Source organism: Hyperolius riggenbachi, chromosome 6 (assembly GCF_040937935.1).
Source record: "Hyperolius riggenbachi isolate aHypRig1 chromosome 6, aHypRig1.pri, whole genome shotgun sequence".
In the NCBI taxonomy this organism is placed as follows: Eukaryota; Metazoa; Chordata; class Amphibia; order Anura; family Hyperoliidae; genus Hyperolius; species Hyperolius riggenbachi.
Window position 1 is genome coordinate 112,522,462 of NC_090651.1, and position 20,340 is coordinate 112,542,801.

At 43.6% G+C, this 20,340-nt stretch overlaps 1 protein-coding gene across 2 annotated transcripts in view; it reads left to right on the forward strand.

Moving 5' to 3' along the window:
- ABCA4 (ATP binding cassette subfamily A member 4) overlaps nucleotides 1–20,340 on the forward strand; it is a 300,886-nt gene that overhangs the window by 248,392 nt on the left and 32,154 nt on the right. For both annotated transcript variants that reach the window (XM_068239773.1, XM_068239774.1), the window contains 5 exons: nucleotides 685–808; nucleotides 4,804–4,933; nucleotides 7,017–7,137; nucleotides 7,290–7,352; nucleotides 8,820–8,926. In XM_068239773.1, coding sequence (XP_068095874.1) covers nucleotides 685–808; nucleotides 4,804–4,933; nucleotides 7,017–7,137; nucleotides 7,290–7,352; nucleotides 8,820–8,926 — 545 coding nt within the window. The remainder of the gene's footprint in view (nucleotides 1–684; nucleotides 809–4,803; nucleotides 4,934–7,016; nucleotides 7,138–7,289; nucleotides 7,353–8,819; nucleotides 8,927–20,340) is intronic.

Sequence of the window (20,340 nt, forward strand, 5' to 3'; positions counted from 1 at the left end):
ATCCTAAGAAGGATTTTCTCTTTTTTGCTATAGAAAATCATTGAAATCAAAACGTGGACAGTGCAATACATATGTTATGTAAGTAGAGCAAGTATTTATCTACTTATATACGTGTTGTTTTTTTTCTGAGATAGTATGGATGACAGCTCCTCTTTAACATCTTTAGTCCTGACAGGTGACGGAATTCTGCATATCTAAACAGCCTAGTCTAAGCATCACTGGGAAGACGGGGCTGCATACTAATACACAGCAATATATAGGTATATATAGGAAGTGTTTCTGATGCTGAAACCAGGAAAATGACCATAAAAGTGGCTATACTGAATAATTTAGTGCATTCTACTATATGTCACTGCAGCACCTCGTTAAAATCTTTGGAAAGTATTTATTAATCTCAGTGGTAGTTGTTTTCTCCCTGATAATGAAGCTTCTGTCTGGTAAAATATCCACGAGAGTTACCTATGGGCGCTAAAGTCTTTACAGCAGGGCTGTTGCTGAGAACGAGTTAAGATGACTAATGAACTCTAATCCTTTTGAGGATTGTATTTTACATTGTAGACCAATGTTCTAAATGATTTAATGTATTGAAGCCTTTCCTACCAACAATATCCTGAATCATTTCATCTGTTTGTGTCTAATAATATGTGACTGAACATTAGGTAATGGCTCGTTTCTTTCTTGCAGTCTCTTCTAAAATTCAACGAGAGACTGAAGGACTTGCTCTTAATCTTCCCACATTTCTGCCTGGGCCGAGGCCTCATTGACTTGGCCATGAATCAGGCTGTGACTGACGTCTACGCTCGCTTTGGTGAGTGCGAGGCTGATCTGTTTTGTTCCACAGATACACACGGAGGATATCCTGCATTTGAAATAATCAGGAACACATTCAGCAATTCGGGCTTGCAAATAGGAAAGAATGTGGTTAGCCGTGGTTTCCAAACTCAACTATGGTTCCACGTCTCAAAACCTGTGAAGAAATAATTGATTCTGTTTACACTACTTTCCCCACCAACGTCATATTTTTTTTTTCTCGCTTAGCTACGGAACTAGTAAACCTAGTTTATGAGGTGCTTTGTATAAAACAGACATTACTTTCATCCAGGGGCGGCGCTACACTGGGGCTTGCCGGGGCTGAAGCCCCAGCTGACAAACTGTAAGCCTCCCCCAAAGCCCCCCCCAGAGCTGAGTGTACTTTAAAAAAAAATCTTTCCCTCATGCTGCTGCTGCTTAAATGTTCTGCCCTCATCAGTGTCGTTGTTAAGCTCAATTTATTTGTAGCACGTGCCGGTATCAGCCCGACTGTGCCCCGAACGGGCATTTCCACTGTACAAAATAGTCCCGATCGCTGCATATTTACACTAGCTGACTCAAAGGCGTAAGGATACAGGATTTTGCAGCTGCAGGGCGGAAGGATACAGTTTCAACTGACAGGGAGTGCGGGTGTTTGAAAAGCTAAGAAGAATTGAAGAAGAGAGGAGGAGAAGCAGGAGGCTGGAGGAATGTCTGATGCTGCAGTAGTCAGAAATCAGCGGTGTCTGTGAGTGTTTCTCCCCCACGACTTCACTCACACCACCAGTGGACTAAAGGGCAGATCATGAATGTCTGATAGCTGACACCACGGAGAGAAGCAGGCACGGAGGGATTACTAGTGACTAGTGTGAGTCTGACATCCAGGGAGAAGCAGCAGCAGGATAGACACTGTGAAAGCAAGCAGGGATTCTGGGCATACATTAGGATAACAGATCACCAAGTAAATGTCTCTTAGCATGTTACTCTGCTGTGCAGGGAAGGGAGTCACACATCTTCACCATACACTGAAAATAATGCACTTTACCTGACTGCTTAATAGCTAACCTGTTGCCTATTATATGAATGATATGGTGCAAAATCAGGGTGCCTAATTGCTATATGGGAAACGTCTACCTATTAAGTGGTATGTGTCACTAATTGCTGTGTGCTCTGCTACCTTACTACTTCCTACTATCCATCTGCTACCTTTCTACTTCCTACTATCCTACTTCCTACTATCCATCTGCTACCTTACTACTGTGCAGAGGGTTATGCTGCCTAACTGCCATGCAGGGGTATAAATGGGGGATACATGCAGTCCTATTGCTATGTGATGGATGCCTAATTACTGTACTATGTGGGACATATGCAGCTGTATTACTATGTGGTAGATGTAGTGCCTAGCTGCTAAATGGGGGATTTGCTGCCTAAAAATTGCTATGTGTGAGATATTTTGGCTGTTATGTGGGAAGATTCTATAGGAGACTTCGGAGCTAATCTACTTTAGGGGACCCAGCAGGAAATCTAGCTAACGTGATTGGGTGGATGGCATGCTCTTGAACTTGTAGGTTTCAGATAGGTTGTTATAAACTACGCCCACGTTGTTCAGCCAATCACAATGCTCTGTGGGGTAAAGGGTGCTGTGATTGGAGAGTTGTTCCCTATGAGGTTTCCTGCTGGGTCTCCTAAAGTAGACTAGCTCTGAGACTTCTAGCCTTATTCTTTTTTATTATGGTGACATATAACCTGTCATTGCCATGCCCACAAACACCACAGCATGTCACACGGTTTCTTTTTATTGGTGCCCAGAAGTGCCCCGAATCTTTTGGGATGCTGACAACGCACCTGCCCCTTATTCTCCCCTGTGGTGGTGCTGCTGCTGACGCTAACACACCTCAGATCGGCGGCGAGCAGTAGATAGGAATCAGCCAGACCAGCGCATAGCAGCCGCACGGTGGACTTTAAATGCTGGACGTGACCGATGATATCACTTCCTGCATTTGATTTCACCGCGTGGCTGCAATGCGCTGTTCTGGCTGACTCGCCGCCAATCTGAGGTGTGTTAGCGTCAGCAGCAGCACCACCACAGGGGAGAATGAGGGTGGGGGGTATATTTAAGCAGAAATGCAACAGCAGTAGATGGCTTCTTCCTCCTCCACACCCCCCAGACGGACCCAGGACCATGGGAGCCACATACTTCTCTTGCTGCCACTCAAGTACCAGCTGCTCTGGGGTCCTGGGCTGAAGGATGGGGTCAGTGCTAGAGGGAGGAATGAGATGTGCTGCTGGGGTTACAGAGGGACAGGTGTGTGATGTACTGGAGGGGACAGATGTGTGATGTACTGGAGGGGACAGGTGTGTGATGTGCTGGAGGGGACAGTGAAGTGAGGTGCTGGAGGGGACTGGGGTGTGATGTGCTGGAGGGGACTGGGGTGTGATGTGCTGAGAGGGACAGTATTGGCATGTTCTGGAGAGGACAGGGGTGTGATTTTCTGGGAGTACAGGGGTTTTGTGCTGGAGGGGACATGGGTGTCATGTGCTTGGGATCTCCCCAGCTCACAATACGCTCATTACGTGCATTTACTGGTGAAATGCTGTCTGGGGAAACGCTGTCCCTCCTTACATGCATTTACTGGTGAAAGGCTGTCTGTCATTACGTGCATTTACTGGTAAAACGCTGTCTCTTATTACATGCATTTACTGGAAAAACCCTGTCTGTCATTACGTGCATTTGCTGGGGAAACGCTGTCTGTCATTATGTGCATTTACTTTATATTTTTTTTATGCAACTACATTAGCTGGTACAAATACATTAGTTAGCCCCTCCCACATGATGTCATGACCACGCCCACATGGTCGCCGCGGCGCGCTTCGCGCGCCGCAAATTCCCCCCATGAGCCCCGCCTGCCAGCCATTGTGCCCCTCTTGAGCCCCCCCAAAAATCTGAAGCTGGAGCCGCCACTGCTTTCATCTACAGCTAAATGTGTAGAGGCTGCTGGAGTCTATCAGAAATGATGATATCTGACATAAACATGGCATAATAAAAGTAAATATTTTACTACATGTGTCTTAGACAGTAATCCCTTAAAACAAACCTGAAGTAAACCTTCTTCCACCTGAGTCCATCTCTGCCACATGCTACAGAGAGGCTGCCATTCTGACATTTTGAAAATGACCCATCTTCCAGAACTCCTGTTGCTGCCTGAGATTTGACAGCTGCTATAGACACTTAGGCTTCGTACACACGTGGCTCTCAGCCAAGGCGGCCTGCTGAGAATCTAGCATGTGTACGGTGGCCCCAATGCGTCGCTTAGAGAGCTGGATTGCTATAGCAGAGTGCAATTGTTCTTCCCCTTACTTCTCTAGCTCCTCTGTGCATAATTTTTCCTAACTCCTCCACAGCAACAGGTTGCGGTGCTAGCTTGCTGGCTAGTGACATCTGAACAGCTCTTAGCCCCAAAATGTCACGCAAGTCCAGCAGTCCTTATACATGTGTATGAAGCTTAACAAACATACTTGATGGTGAAATGGATGAATCTTCACAGAGGGGAACTGTAGTTGTGCAATCAAATGTTTTGTGTAATTACATTTTTCAGGGGATCTCACACATAGCTTTGTCTGAAAGAGAGAACTTGATTTTAAGAACACTTTTAATGCCTATTTCCAGAAACAGATCGCCGGCCGGCTGCTAACTGCACAAATGTCAGGGTGCCCCTTGCATTCCTGCACACTTGGCCCGGACCTTTGTGGCCTTGCCACAAATCCATCCCAAAATGGCAATAAAGTGTATGTTAAGTAAAAAGGAAATTCTCATACATGAATAGTAGCCTTTGCATCAAAAGAAAGCATATTTTATTGGTTTCTGTAGCAATTTTTTAAAATATCTGCTATAGGAATAAGCAAATGTGTTTGTACATGGCCAGAAAGTATTCAATTTTTCACTTGTGTCTGCTTTAAGTCCTTTTTAGCCCTTTGTGTGAGTACTCACTATTTCACTTCTTTTGTTTCTGCTAGGTGAGGAGCATCTCTCAAACCCTTTCCAATGGGATTTTCTAGGCAAAAATATCTTTGCAATGGCAGTTGAAGGAGTCGTATATTTTTTGATAAACCTGCTTATTCAAAATCGCTTCTTCTTCAGTGCATGGTGAGCATCTTCAGATTATTAATATTGCCTATTAAGTTTTCTGAGACTGCTTCTTCCTCCGTGTAAGGCACAGGTGTCTAATGCCAGTTCTCGAGGGCCATATCCATGCCAGTGCTTTGGCTGAGCAGAAAATGTGTTCTACACCTTTCCTCATTCAGTCCCATCAATTAATTTGAGCTGTGCCAGAAATGTGTGAGGACATTGGACCTTGAGAACTAGAGTTCAACAACCCCGAAGGGAAGCATCCTGCTCTCTCATAAATGAAAAGCATGCTCAGGTTACTTCTTCCTCAGTGTTAGGGGAGCATTCTGCTCTCTTATAAATAAGATGCACTCCCTGTAGACGCATCACGTACCTTTCTCCTGCCAGTGGATTGGTGCTGGATTGCACCTGGTTGGTTTAGATGCTCCATAACATTTACTATCAACAAACTGAACTTGGTTTCTATGTTTGTTAAAACCAAAACGAACTAGTGTCATTGCCTAGAAAGTTTTTTTTACCACTCTAAGCCAGAATATATATTGTGCCGGCCTCATGAAGATGTGATTTGTTGATGTGATTAAGATATTAGACCATATCTGTGATTTTCATGAAGATTGAACAACTTAAAAGGAAGACATTTTTGTATTTTGTGCAATAAAGATTTGAACTATTTTTTGAACTGGAAAATATTGTTGCGGTATCTTGAGATATACACTATCCTTACTAAACCATCAAGTGTTCTATTTGGATGAAGTGGACTGCCAACCTTTTTTGTCCCTCATGTCGAAGGACTTTATCCCAATTAGTGCATATCATCTCTAATAAATGATAAGCATTCTCAGATTATCCCTTCTCATACAGTGTGGAGAGCATCTTGCTCTCTCATAAATGCAAAGCATGCTTCTTCCTCGTGAACATCTTCAGGCTTCTTCTTTATCCCGGCAGGCTAAGCCTTCTCAAAATGCTATTTGCTGCGTGTGGCAGGAATAGATCCCTCTCTATTCCGATTTCAGTATGTCTGGGCACTCCGTTCATTGTTAAAGGATACATCCCGCAAAATAAAATAAAAAAATGTACTCACCTGGGGCTTCTTCCAGCCCTTAGAAGTCTGTTAGGTCCCACAGCACAGTTCCACTCTGAGCCATGCCTCTTCTCTCCCCCCCGGAAGATTGCAACTTGTGGTCGGGTCAGGATCTTCTGCCAATTCATGGGCGTGATGCGCGCCTCTTGTGATCACACTCCCGTCACTCTGTGCTTGTGCAGTTCAGGGAGAATTGAACTGTGCAAGCACAGAGCGCTCCTGTTGACGGTTTCAATCTTCCTGAGGAGAGAGGGGAGGCTTGGCTTAGAGCCGAACTGCACAGTGGGACCTAACAAACTTCTAGGGGCTGGAAGAAACCCCAGGTTAGTGAAACTTTTTTTTTTACTTATTTTTCCGGATTTATCCTTTAAAACGATCACCCTAATGATCATTAGGAACAACAGAAATTAAGCATTTGTACAAGGCTTTAAGACAAGTACATACACACAGACCGCAGCCAACCTATCGGTCAGTCGATTGCTAATTGATCGGATAGGAAGCCCAATGAACATACACGCATGTATGATGGCTCTTCTGTCCAGTCTTCTGTGTCCAAGTAAGATCCTACAACTTCCTGTTCCCATCACAGTACATCAATCAAACCCTCGCAAAGCATCACAGGTGCAAAAACGATCTATATTTATCTGCACATCCAATCACTTGCCAGGTGATAAAACAATTGTTTATCTATTGCAAAGAATTTACCTCCAATTCATGAACAGTCAGAATATTTGATTGGATTGTTAGTTGGATTGGCATAGAATAAGAGAACATTGGCTCATGTGTACAAGGCTTTGCAAAGCTAACCAGCCAACCAGTAGGTGGAGCTCTAAACAGATAGCACATTTTCATTTGTGAGATTTAATATATTCCTGATTTAAAAAAATATATGGCCTGACTAAACATGAAACAAAATTGAAAGACAATCATTGCACCCTCAATGTTAGTTTAACTGGTATGAAAGAGTCAGTCAGGGGTACTGCTGGTTTCCAATGCCGTCCTCTTTATTGCCTGCTGTAGGTTTGCAGACAATCCAAAAGAGCAAGTTGAAGGTGAGGATGAGGATGTTGCACAGGAGAGAATCCGAGTCTTGAAAGGTGGAGGAAAAAATGACATATTAAAACTGAAGGAGCTGACAAAGGTAACCATCTTTTTATATACAGTATTTTTATGATTTATGTTCAGTAAGTCTTTAGACCTCAGAGTACAGAACCATGCTAAGATTGCCTAAGCAAATGACACAGATTATAAAACCTTGTTTTCAGAGCTGACGCTTTGCTCTTGTGAATACAGGTGTATGCGGGGAAACACACTCCTTCTGTGGACAAGCTTTGTGTTGGTGTGCGGCCTGGAGAGGTAAGTGGAAATATAGATGAGTGAAAGTAATGGTTGCCATAAACATGGGATGGAGGAGGTTGGACAAGCAGGCATGATCTGGTTATTAGAAAGGGTGTTTCTGGTCCAAGCATTACATGTTTAGGCTAAGGAGGGAGGAGGAAGGGATAAGTAGACACTTCCAGCAAAAGTTTGTCCTGGGGAAACCACAACTATGATAAAGTTTTTCAAACCTGCCTGATCAATGTTTTCCACTGAGAAAAGTCAAACATAGATAAGTGTGATTGAAAATGGCTGGATCAGACAATGCCAGCTATTTCATCCTATGCCTGACATATTATATATAGGCTTCTGTATTCTACATATAGGGCCGGAGCTACCATAGAAAAAAAATGGGCAATTGCCCCAGGGGCCCAGAGCCTGTAGGGGCCCCCAAGGTGTCCCTCCCCCATCTTAACTGTTGCTCCCCAGGGACTCTGCAGAGTCTGTTAAGTTGGGAGTTGATTGGGGGAGGGTCAGTAGCCAGCTCAGGGACCCAGGAGGGAAATTTGGCTGCAACAAAGGGCCTCCAATGACGCTTTTTGGTCAGGGGGGTGTCTGTTGGGGGGCCCCCAGGCTAATTTTGCCCTAGGGCCCAATTGTTACTTGAACCGGCCCTGTCTACATACCTAAATCCCTCCTAACTTTTTGTTATAAGAAAGAGTGACACTTTTAAGACATACCACTGCCATTCATCCATCTACGCCCCAGCCACACCCCTATCCACACCCCAGCCACACCCCTATTTACACATACCACAAAGAATTGATAAGTAAATACTGTAGTAATTTTCTTCCATTTTATTTTTATAAACAGAGAGATGCATACCGTATAGTTCAACAAATCTGTTCATCAACAAATGTGGATGAAAGAGGAACTGAGGGATTTGCTTCTTAAATAGGGATTGCCCCTCTGATAAAGGAACAATAGGGAGCTATGTTTTCTATAGAGAAAAGATTAGCGGACCTGTTATGGCTGTCATCTTGGGTCCCTCCCACGTGATGCTAGTTTCCTGGTTGTTACGTGTGCCATTTGTCTTTAATAAGTGGTGTCGGGGTCACTCCCTGGAATAGGTACGAAGATCAGGAGAGTCCAAACACCAGATCTGTATATTTGTTCCATGATATGAGTGATGTGGAATGTATTACAATCATATGACCAGTATAACAGCCAGTAATCCAGCATTTATAGATGAAAGTCAAGATGGCAGCTTCAATACCCTCTTACTGTAGAGTGTACATTATACTATACTAACCCATAACAACCAATCAGGATTCACTTTTCACATATCTTGAAAGAGTCACCTATCTTTACCAATGTTAGATACTGTAATTGATACTTTGAAATAAAAGACTGAAAGCTGATTGGTTGCTATGGGTTACTAACTACATTATTGAACTTCCTAATTTAAAAAAAAAAAGCTGAATTGTTTATGTTTGTTTCATCCAGTGCTTTGGGCTGCTGGGAGTGAATGGAGCGGGAAAGACCACCACATTCAAGATGTTGACTGGAGATATTGATGTGACATCTGGAGATGCAACAGTGGCTGGATACAGGTACATATTGGAATAAGCTATCTCAGGACCAATAATAAGAACATCTAAAGAAAAGTCACACATTGCCCGCTCCATCCATGGAAATCAAATGTTTAAATACCGTATATACACGACTATAAGTCTAGAAATTTAGTTCTGACTCACTAAATAAAAGTATAAGGGCCGACTTATACACGGGTCAGACCTAATTTTCTGACTCCTAGTCAAAAGTAAGTGTTTATTAGGCAGCAGTTAGATTGTCAATAGGGATGTTATACATGTTCCAGGATTCTATTAACAAGATTGAGTGAACTGAACCTGTGTTGAGCAGAATCCTGTTATTATTTTTCTTTATTTTTTTGTAAGTATTTTCTTGGTGAATATTTTTGACTGGCATACATCTTCGTCTTGTTTGTATGCTTCATTCAGCGTTTGACTTTCTTATTCTCCATTCACTAAACTGAAGTAGAGAGGAGAATTTGTAGATGCTCCTAGGCAAAAAAAAAAGTTACTGAGGTTGGTCAAAAAAGTTTCACGAAATAATTGATTTTCTTCAGAGTTAATTATACTGATAAAGTCTGCCTGAAATTTTCTGCTGCACTGTTAATCTGTGATTGGACTGTCTCAATTGAACAGGTCATAAAATTGTGATCAATTTTGCTCCAAATTTATTGGGCCTGATTCACAAAGCAGTGCTAACTCAGTTAGAGACTTTAGGCGTGATAACCATTGCACCACGCTGGTGAAAAGCCAGTTTAGGCGTGATAAGTTTAGGCATGATAAGTTTAGATCGTGCGCAAAGTCCCGCACGCAAAGCAGCGCCATTAAACTCTATGCGAAGTGCACCAGACTTTGCTAGCGCAAAACTTATGATCAGTTGTGCACTGCGGTGCTAACCCAGTTGGTGCTATAGTTATGACGCCTAAACTTATCACACCTAAATTTATCACGGGTAAACTTATCACACCTAAACTTATCATGCCTAATCTGAGTTTAGGCGTGATGAAGGGCTTTTCACCAGGGTGCTAACTGTTAGCACCGCTTTGTGAATCAAGCCCATTGTTTTGTTTTGAAATCAGCAAAATAAATTGATGTAGGGTTGGAGATTTGGATGGTTTTGATTGGACCAGCATACAGATTTCATCAAAACTGCACTAATATTGGGGTTAGGATTCAACTTCAAACTATTGTTTTAAAGGAATACTATTAAAGTATCTCAATTTCTGGAAGCAGCGTTAATCAATATGGCAATATGAGTCAGAACGAACACAGCATAGGTTTCTGCTGTGCAGTGTGTCTTTTTTTAATAAACCTTGAAGATAGCGTCCCCTGAACAAACTGACGGCGACGGGTTATTGGGGCAGACCATTATGCTAGAGGTGATGCCTCTTGCCGAGTGCAGCTGTGGATTATACTGTTTTTATGCTCCCCAACATCAGTGCAAGTTATGCAGCATGTTACTATGAGGAGGGAGAGACAACAGCTCTCCCTCCCTCTCACTCCAAGTCTGCCCGGCCAATAACATCATGCTTACTTGTCCCCTTCTGTTTGCGTGTGAAGGGAATCGTCAGTGTGTATAGGCTCAGCACACAGAAGATTCCCTTGACACTAGTAATGCCCAGTTCATGAGGGATTGGCTCATTTGAGCCGGTTCTTTCCTGTGAGTCGAGTGATCCGACTCATCACACTGAACCGAATCAGTTCAGTGGATGAGAAAGGATTCCTTTCTCATCCACTGGACTGACTCGGTTCAGTGTCTTTCTCATCCACTGAACTGATTCGGTTCAGTGTGATGAGTCGGATCACTCGACTCACTGGAAAGAACCGGCTCAAATGAGCCAATCCCTCATGAACCGGGCATCACTAGTGTGAAGGGAAACTTCTGTGTGCTGAGCCGCTGCACATTGACGATTCCCTTCACACGCAAACAGAAGGGGAAAAGTAAGCATGATGTTATTGGCCGGGCAGACTTGGAGTGAGAGGGAGGGAGAGTTGTTGTCTCTCCTTCCTCATAGTAACATGCTGCATAACTTGCACTGATGTTGGGGAGCATAAAAACAGTATAATCACAGCTGCACTCGGCAAGAGGCATCACCTCTAGCATAATGGTCTGCCCGAATAACCCGTCGCCGTCAGTTTGTTCAGGGGATGCTGTCTGCAAGGTATATTAAAAAAAGACACACTGCACAGCAGAAACATATGCTGTGTTCGTTCTGACTCTTATTGCCATATTGATTAATGCTGCTTCCAGAAATTGAGATACTTTAATAGTATTCCTTTAAGCAATCCTTTCTATCAATCGCTTAACCTCCTTAGCGGTAACCCCGTGCTGGACACGGGGTAAGCCGCCGCGGAGGACTCCTCAGGCCCTGCTGGGCTGAGTTGCATAATTTTTTTTTCAAACACGCAGCTAGCACTTTGCTAGCTGCGCGTTTGTTGCGATCGCCGATGCGACGCAATCCGCCGCAATACAGGGCCCCCCCCCGCATACCCCTTGCGCAGCCTGGCCAATCGCCGCCAGGCTGCGCTATGGGGTGGATGGGGATTCCCTGCGACGTCACGACGTCGATGACATCACTCCGTTCGTCGCCATGGCGACGGGGGAAGCCCTCAAGGAAATCCCGTTCAGAACGGGATTTCCTTATGGGCAAGCGGCGCCGGCGGCGATCGGTAAATACGGGGGGACGCCACAGGGAGGGGGGAAGCATGTAGCTAGCGCTAGGCTAGCTACATGCTAGAAAAAAAAAAGATGAAAAATACCCTCCCGCGGCCGCGCAGCCGCATTTATCATACCGCCAGGGAGGTTAAATGGTGCTTTTGGTATCAAACCATTTATGACCACCTTCAGTTTTGTCAAGATCACATAGCAAGTATTTTAGGCTACAAAAAAGATGAAATTAAATGAATAAATAAATAAGATATCTGGAATGTGTTTTTAGCCCTCAAATTGATCTAGTCAATTTATTTAGGGCAAGAGGGAGAAGAGATAGGAAGTGCTTTGGGATCCAGACCAGTGACTTTGAAATTTTTCTTTGGAGAACTGACTATAGGGTGCATGATACAGCTTTTCTGTGTTCTGTGCTTTATACCTTCACAGTAATATAGCTTTGTAGCCGATCTTAGCAATGGCAGATCTCGCCAGGCTCCAAAAGAGCAATAACAGCCTGATAGGAGATTACATTATATAAAATCAAATCAAACCTTTATGTGCTTAGCCTTCTTATCTGTCTTTACTGGCAAAAGGATTATACTATATGTAGCAATTACTGGTAAAAAAAACAAACTTCCTGGCAAAAGGATTATATGTACCAGTAGATATGTTGTAGTAGACAGCCAGTAGGTGAAGACCTCATGAGGCCTTATGAGGAAATCTTAGACATTCAGAAGACACTAGAGACATTATTCTGTTCATGCACCACATTGGCTGGCAGGCAACAGTTCCTAGATGTGGATGAGGCAGTGAGACTCAACATCTGGTTAAGAATATTTAGAAACTGCTGCGTATAGAAACTGAACTCTGTGCCAATGCCAAACCCAGCTGTGGACAACAAGGACAGTTTTAGGTAACATGGGGTCCTTGGCAAAAATGAATTTGGGGCCCATTTCCTCTTCATACGGTACTGACAGTAAACATGTGACCTCTACCACCCTCCATATAGTAATGACCAGCAGTCATAAGTTCAAATATCCGATTAAACTTCATGTTTAAGTTCAAAGTTAATCAACTTGTATAACTGCAAAACCTCCAAACAAAATACAAAAAAAGGACAACAAGCTGCAGTTCCTTACATTGAGAGACAAACTGTCATCAAGTGTTTATGCCAGCCAGGAGCTGTTTTGGACAAAGATATGTCCATCTTCAAGTAAAGATGACAGTTTGTCCATCAATGTAAGCTGATGCAACTAGTTGTTCTCCCTTTTTGTGTATTTTGCTGGAGATTTTGAAATTGAGTCCAGTTGATGGACTTTGATCTTTGATGAATACAGTTTACCAGCTTATATGCTTGTTGTCACCATAAACTATGAAATTGTACATTCTGAATAAAACATGAAGTTTAAACAGATATTTGAACTTATGCATGCTGGTCATTACTATATTGGAGATTGGTCTGCTTGTGCTCTAGTAGACTGACCATAGCACCTACTTGTGATATTTGAGTGTGGCCAGAACTTTGATTTTTCTGACCACTATAGTCTTTAACTTAAGTGGCCCTTTAACTCTTTAGCAGCCAATTTTTTTTAGAGGCTTGCAAGTGCTCCAGACTGATTTATTTTAGCACTTTTTTATTTCTAATTTGTTACATTCCCTTGCTAATAATTAGTACTGCTGCATTGTGTATGTATGGCCACTTGTCACTAGGGGGCAGTGTGAGACAATAACAGAGGACTTATGCTTTCAGTTTCTATATTTTCTGCTAGCAGAGAGACATCAAAGCATTCCAAGAATTTACAGCACAAAGAGTTCTGCCGACTGAGGTCAAAAGCAATGCACTATCTCAAACAATAAAATTAATATGAAGTTGCTAATGGCTTGAGCAATTGCCCAGTTTGACCCTATAGAAGCACTGCCCCTGGTAGCAAATCTAAATGTATGTTCTCTTTCCTGCTCCACAACTGAGAGGACTGTAAATGCCTACGCTGAACTCACAGAACAGATACAGACACATTCCTCACACAAAACTCCCCTCTGTTCTTGGTAGGGAGTAAAGAGTTAACACTTAACCCTTCCAAACTGCTCAGTAAGCACTTGGCAACCACTTTATCAGAATGCCTAGTAACTGCTCTGGGAATTTTGATAAGCGGCTGCCTCTCATCAGCAAATAGCGAACCTTCCATTTGTCTCAGACACTTCATTCCACAAAGACTTACAGAAGACATTGTGGGAAGACCACACAGCCCTGCAGAAACCCATTGAGCTGTGCTGTGGACACACAGAATTCTTGATGAATTTTCTTCGGAGAGGTTTTCAGCCTTGATGCACAGATGAATCAGAATAATAGAGTACTACAGATATTGTAAAGTGCAAACACAACATTCATCTGGTACAATATGGTGAAGACTATCAGTAAGAACCAGATGAGCATCTCACAAACGCACACGACAGCCTCTGTTATTGTCCTGGCATAACCTCAGGACAGGAAGCTTTGATCATGCTTACACTTTTTTTTGTATTTTAACGTAAGGTTATATTTTATAGTTATTACAGTTTACTGGATGTCATGCAATAACTTTGAAGGGGAAAAAGACATGTGCTAAGCAAAGTGCAAGAAATGCTTAAATGTTAAATCTCAGAGCACCATCATTGATCTGCACTTTGCTGCCTTCTCACTTATTATTCCCGGAAGGATCATAAAAAAGGCAAGGGAGATATTTGCTCTCTAAATGTCTTTTTCGTAACAGACGTGCAAAAGGGATTCAGCTGACATTTTTGAAGCTACTTCTTAAAGCTCAACATTATTATTAATTTTTTTTAAATGGTGTGGGGGGTATAATATTGTTTTTATTTTTAATCAGCAGCTTTTTCATGAAATAAAATGAAAAAGAGTTCTGGTAACATGTAACCTAAAGAGAAACTCCAGTGAAAACAATGTAATAAAAAAGTGCTTAATTTTTACAATAATTATGTATAAATGATTTAGTCAGTGTTTGCTCATTGTAAAATCTCTCCTCTCCCTGATTTACATTCTGACATTTATCATATCGTGACATTTTTACTGCTGACAGGTGATGTCAATGGAAGGAGATGCTGCTTGTATTTTTGGCAGTTGGAAACAGCTGTTATTTCCCACAATGCAACAAGGCTCCCATAGTGTGATGTCCGGACCTCAGTGCTGTGAGGCACTGACATCACACTGTGGGAGGGGTTTCACCACAATATCAGTCATACAGCGCCCCCTGATGATCCATTTGTGAAAAGGAAAAGATTTCTCATGTAAAAGGGGATATCAGCTACTGATTGGGATGAATTTCAATTCTTGGCTACGGCTTCTCTTTATTTGTGTACTGAGTTTATTTATTCTTTGAATCTAAGTGCATTTTATTGCATTGTTTACAAATAAATAAACTGTGTTTCACGATTAGAGTGCTCCTCTTCCTCCTCCTTCCTATTAGTAAAGTCACCTGAGGTGGCCGATAACAACCGCCTCTTCTGATAATCTGGGGTTCGGATAGCCTCTTGCCCTGGCCGCCTTGTGACATCACATCTGTGCCTCTCCTTTGTCCTCCATCCAGCCCCTTTTCTCCCCACGGCATTGCAACAGAACACATTGTTAGCCTGCAGACTAACCACGTGTCTGTACAGCTGCGGCCCAGCAATAATGTTCAAGGAATCGGGTCTTGATCCATATAGCATGTGATAAGTTCAGGGCCCCCAAAGAATACAGGAACAAATGCTACATTGTTATTCTTATTTAGTGAGCAAGCTACTGAATTCCATTAAGGTCTCCTTTAAAGTGGAGCTAAACTCTTGCACAGGACAGAATAAAAACAGAGAGAAATGCACCCCGATTGTATTTAGAGAGTTTAGCTTGTTTAATTCCCCTCATTTGTGTTTAATCACAAGTTGTATGTTGATCCTACCCTGTGTCACATGACTGCCTATGGCAGATAAGCAGATAAGCCCATTTGAAAGCACAGGCTGTAAACAATATGTCTGCTTCCATGAATCAAGAAGTAGATTTATTTTAGGATTTGTATCAGCTGTAACAAATATAGGTTTTTTTTGTTTAGAGACCCAGAGACGAAAAGATAACATATACATACCTGAGGCTTCCTCCAGCCCCATAAGCCTGGATCGCTCCCACGCCGCCATTCTCTGCTGCCTCTGTCCGCCAGTACCGGGTCCCATCATTTCGGCCAGCCAAGCCAGTCGACACAAGCACAGTGCGCTCCCTCCACACTGCACACGCGAATGCGTACAAAGCCGGAGGGAGCCCCTGTGCATGCGGAAGACTGGTCGCGTCCAGGCGGAAGTGACGGGACCCGGTACCGGCGGACAGAGGCAGCGGAGGACGGCGGCGTTGGAGCGATCCAGGCTTATGGGGCTGGAGGAAGCCCCAGGTATGCATAACATCTTTTTATATTTTTAGCATTGGTTCGTCTCTGGTTCCCTTTAAAGGTTATTATGCTGTTGTGTATCTTTTACAGCAGAGAGGAGTTCTGAATTCAGGTCCACTTTAAGGCTTAAAACCAGCTTATAGCAGGAACATGTGCCCCCCCCCCCCCCCCCCCCCCGCTCTTAAGCAGCATATTGTCAGTTGCAAGTCAATAGACACGTTTATTTGTGCAGCTAAACTAAACACCATCAGTTAAATTACTTGTTTTTGAAAAGTGTTTACATCCAATCTGTCAGGGACTTTGGAAAACATGTTTTTAATATCTGGACTGTCAGTTTGGCAAATACAGTGCACCACGTGTCCAGCTCATGGAAAGCCAGTGACCCAGGGCATTGCTGATGCCAGCGAGTGCCCAGGGAACTGTTTATCCACACCATTTGTGTTTGGGAAGGTGGCTGCACGTTAGTGACAGAGTATTAAGTCTGCCGCTGTACGGTGGTGTCTGCCAGTAAAATGTACATCTTGTTTTGGTCTGATTTATTCACTCATTCACAACAAAATCAACATGATTAGCAATATATCATGCGCACACTCTGTGTAAACAAGATACATGTTTACTACTACAGATTCCACTATATTTATATCTTTATTATTTGTGACCTCACAGTTATCACTTCAAAGTGGACTTGAGATAAACCTTTACTCATTGCATAATTGTGTTCCTTTCATATAGTTTATAGGGCATTCCTCAAGCCAAATACTTTTTTCTTTAATACTCTAATTCCCTATAAACTAAACAAGCCACGCCCACAGCTTCTCCAGAGTGCCTTAGTAGCAAGGGATTATGGGAGCTCAGTCTGGGCAGGAGGAGGAGGAGATTACTAGCCAGAGATTTCAGAGGCAGGTGGGGAGAAGGGAGGAGAAGAGGGGAGTGAAGTTTTCACAGGCTGAGGGCTTGAGATGCAGTACAGCTTGCCTGTGTGTAATGATCACAAGCAGAACATGTCCGCTCTCATTGTATCAGAGGAAGAAATAATCATATACTGTTGAAGCTGTTTGCAGATAGATTTGCTGTGTAAACGATCTAAACTTTAGATAAGATATATAGACAAGTTACTTGTTACAGTTAGTTTTTCATCTCGGATCTCTGCTTTAAGCAGACCGCTAAATATAAGAGGCAGCAATAGGGGATGCAGAGGTTACGACCACACCGGGGCCCATTGACCAGTATTAGCTCTTCAATGGTGCTGTGCTGGTGATCACTTTTATATAGAGATGGCCGAACGGTTCAGCCGCGAACTTATTTGCACGAACTTCGGTGGTTCATGTTCGCGGTGAACCTCAAACTATATGCTAGTTCGACCCGCCCCCTATACTACATCATTAGGGTCAACTTTGACCCTCTACATCACAGTCAGCAGACACAGGGTAGCCAATTAGGCTACACTCACTCCTGGAGCGCCCCCCCCCCCCTTATAAAACGCAGGCAGCATCAGCCTATTCACTCACTTGTGGTGTGGCTGCAGTAATTAGAGAAGGGAGAGAACCTGCTGACATAGGAAAAGCTTAGCTCCTTCTTTCTGATGCTTATTGCTAAAAAGCACTCCCCATCCTTAACAGCTCTTTTGAGAGCTAATGTTGTTCTTATGATCTATCTTTTTTTGTGTGTGTGTTCCACAGACACTTGTGTTGCATATACAGCCCTGTCAGTCAGTCGCAGTTGCTGGACCTTGGCCCCTTGGTAATTCCTACTGTGCCACTGCCAGGCCCAGGACATCACATTCAGTGACTACCTGTGTGTGTAACAGCTGCACATTTGTAATACCAATCCCTGCATACCAACCTGTTCAGTGCACCTACCTACCTACGTGAGCGCACACAGTGTTATATACCAGTCAGTCACTGCACCTGTTCACGGTACCTGTGTGTGTGACTGCTGCACATTTGTAATACCAATCACTGCATGCCCACCTGTTCAGTGCACCTACCAACCTACGTGAGCGCACGCCGTGTTATATAGCAGTCAGTCGCTGCACCTGTTCACAGTACCTGTGTGTGTGACAGCTGCACATTTGTAATACCAATCCCTGCATACCGGTTCAGTAGTGCGCCACCTACCCACGTGAGCGCACGCAGTGTTATATACCACCAGTCACTGCACCTGTTCATGGTACCTGTGTGTGTGTGACAGCTGCACATTGTATTGATACCAATCACTGCATACCTGTTCACTGCACCTGTGTGACTGCACATTGCATTAGTCAAGTCAGTGCATCCCCCCAATATGGGCAAAACAGGCAGAGGCAGGCCACCTGGCAGGTCTGTTCGAGGTCGTGCTGTTGTGATTTCGTGCGGCCCTGGACCAAAGTACAGTGTTCAGAAGGTGCGTGCCATCAACCCCCAAGATTGGGCTCTATTCACAAAACCATGTGCGGTAACTCTTTTTTAGGTGAAAAATTACCTCCAGTGATAATTACCGATTTTTTTTGAGTATTCACTAAAAAATTTACCAAGTGTGATAAATGTTTGATAAAAGTGCGGTAAAACAGGTGATAAACAGGTGATAAACAGGTGATAAAACAGTCAGCAATATGTATGGAAAAAAAGCTTTTTTTTACCACTGTAGGGCAGCTCATATGCTTGCCACCCATTACACAGAGACGACCCAGGAAAGAGTGTCACATTTAAAGTGAGACCTCAACTCTTGCACAGGACAGAAGGAAAACATATACAGTGGGTTGCAAAAGTATTCAGCCCCCTTGAAGTTTTCCATATTTTGTCATATTACTGCCACAAACATGAATCAATTTTATTGGAATTCCACATGAAAGACCAACACAAAGTGGTGTACACATGAGAAGTGGAACGAAAATCATACATGATTCCAAACATTTTTTTTACAAATAAATAACTGCAAAGTGGTGTGTGCATAATTATTCGGCCCCCTTTCATCTGAGTGCAGTCAGTTGCCTATAGACATTGCCTGATGAGTGCTAATGACTAAATAGAGTGCACCTGTGTGTAATCTAATGTCAGTTCAAATACAGCTGCTCTGGTATGGTCTCAGAGGTCGTCTAAGAGAATATTGGGAGCAACAACACCATGAAGTCCAAAGAACACACCAGACAGGTCAGGGATAAAGTTATTGAGAAATTTAGAGCAAGCTTAGGCTACAAAAAGATTTCCAAAGCCTTGAACATCCCATGGAGCACTGTTCAAGCGATCATTTAGAAATGGAAGGAGTATGGCACGACTGTAAACCTACCAAGACAAGGCTGTCCACCTAAACTCACAGGCCGAACAAGGAGAGCGCTGATCAGAAATGCAGTCAAGAGGCCCATGGTGACTCTGGATGAGCTGCAGAGATCTACAGCTCAGGTGGGAGACTCTGTCCATAGTGCAACTATTAGTTATGCACTGTACAAAGTTGGCCTTTATGGAAGAGTGGCAAGAAGAAAGGCATTGTTAACAGAAAGCATAACAAGTCCCGTTTGCAGTTTGCCACAAGCCATGTGGGGGACACAGCAAACATGTGGAAGAAGGTGCTCTGGTCAGATGAGACCAAAATGGAAGTTTTTGACCAAAATGCAAAACGCTATGTGTGGCGGAAAACTAACACTGCACATCACTCTGAACACACCATTCCCATTGTCAAATATGGTGGTGGCAGCATCATGCTCGGGGGGTGCATCTCTTCAGCAGGGACAGGGAAGCTGGTCAGAGTTGATGGGAAGATGGATGGAGCCAAATACAGGGCAAACTTGGAAGAAAACCTCTTGGAGACTGCAAAAGACTTGAGACTGGGGCGGAGGTTCACCTTCCAGCAGGACAATGACCCTAAACATAAAGCCAGGGCAATAATGGAATGGTTTAAAACAAAACATATCTATGTGTTAGAATGGCCCAGTCAAAGTCCAGATCTAAATCGAATCGAGAATCTGTGGCAAGATCTGAAAACTGCTGTTCACAAACGCTGTCCATCTAATCTGACTGAGCTGGAGCTGTTTTGCAAAGAAGAATGGGCAAGGATTTCAGTCTCTAGATGTGCAAAGCTGGTAGAGACTAGTGTTGGGCGAACAGTGTTCGCCACTGTTCGGGTTCTGCAGAACATCACCCTGTTCGGGTGATGTTCGGGTTCGGCCGAACACCTGATGGTGTTCGGCCAAACTGTTCGGCCATATGGCCGAACTAAGAGCGCATGGCCGAACGTTACGGCTATCGCTGTGATTGGCCGAACGGGTCACGTGTAGTGTTGGGGCGAACATCTAGATGTTCGGGTTCGGGCCGAACATGGCCGAACTCCGAACATAATGTGTCACGATTGTGGAACTTTCCCCGTGATCAGCGCACAACGCGTGCGCTGACACGGCGGAGATCCTC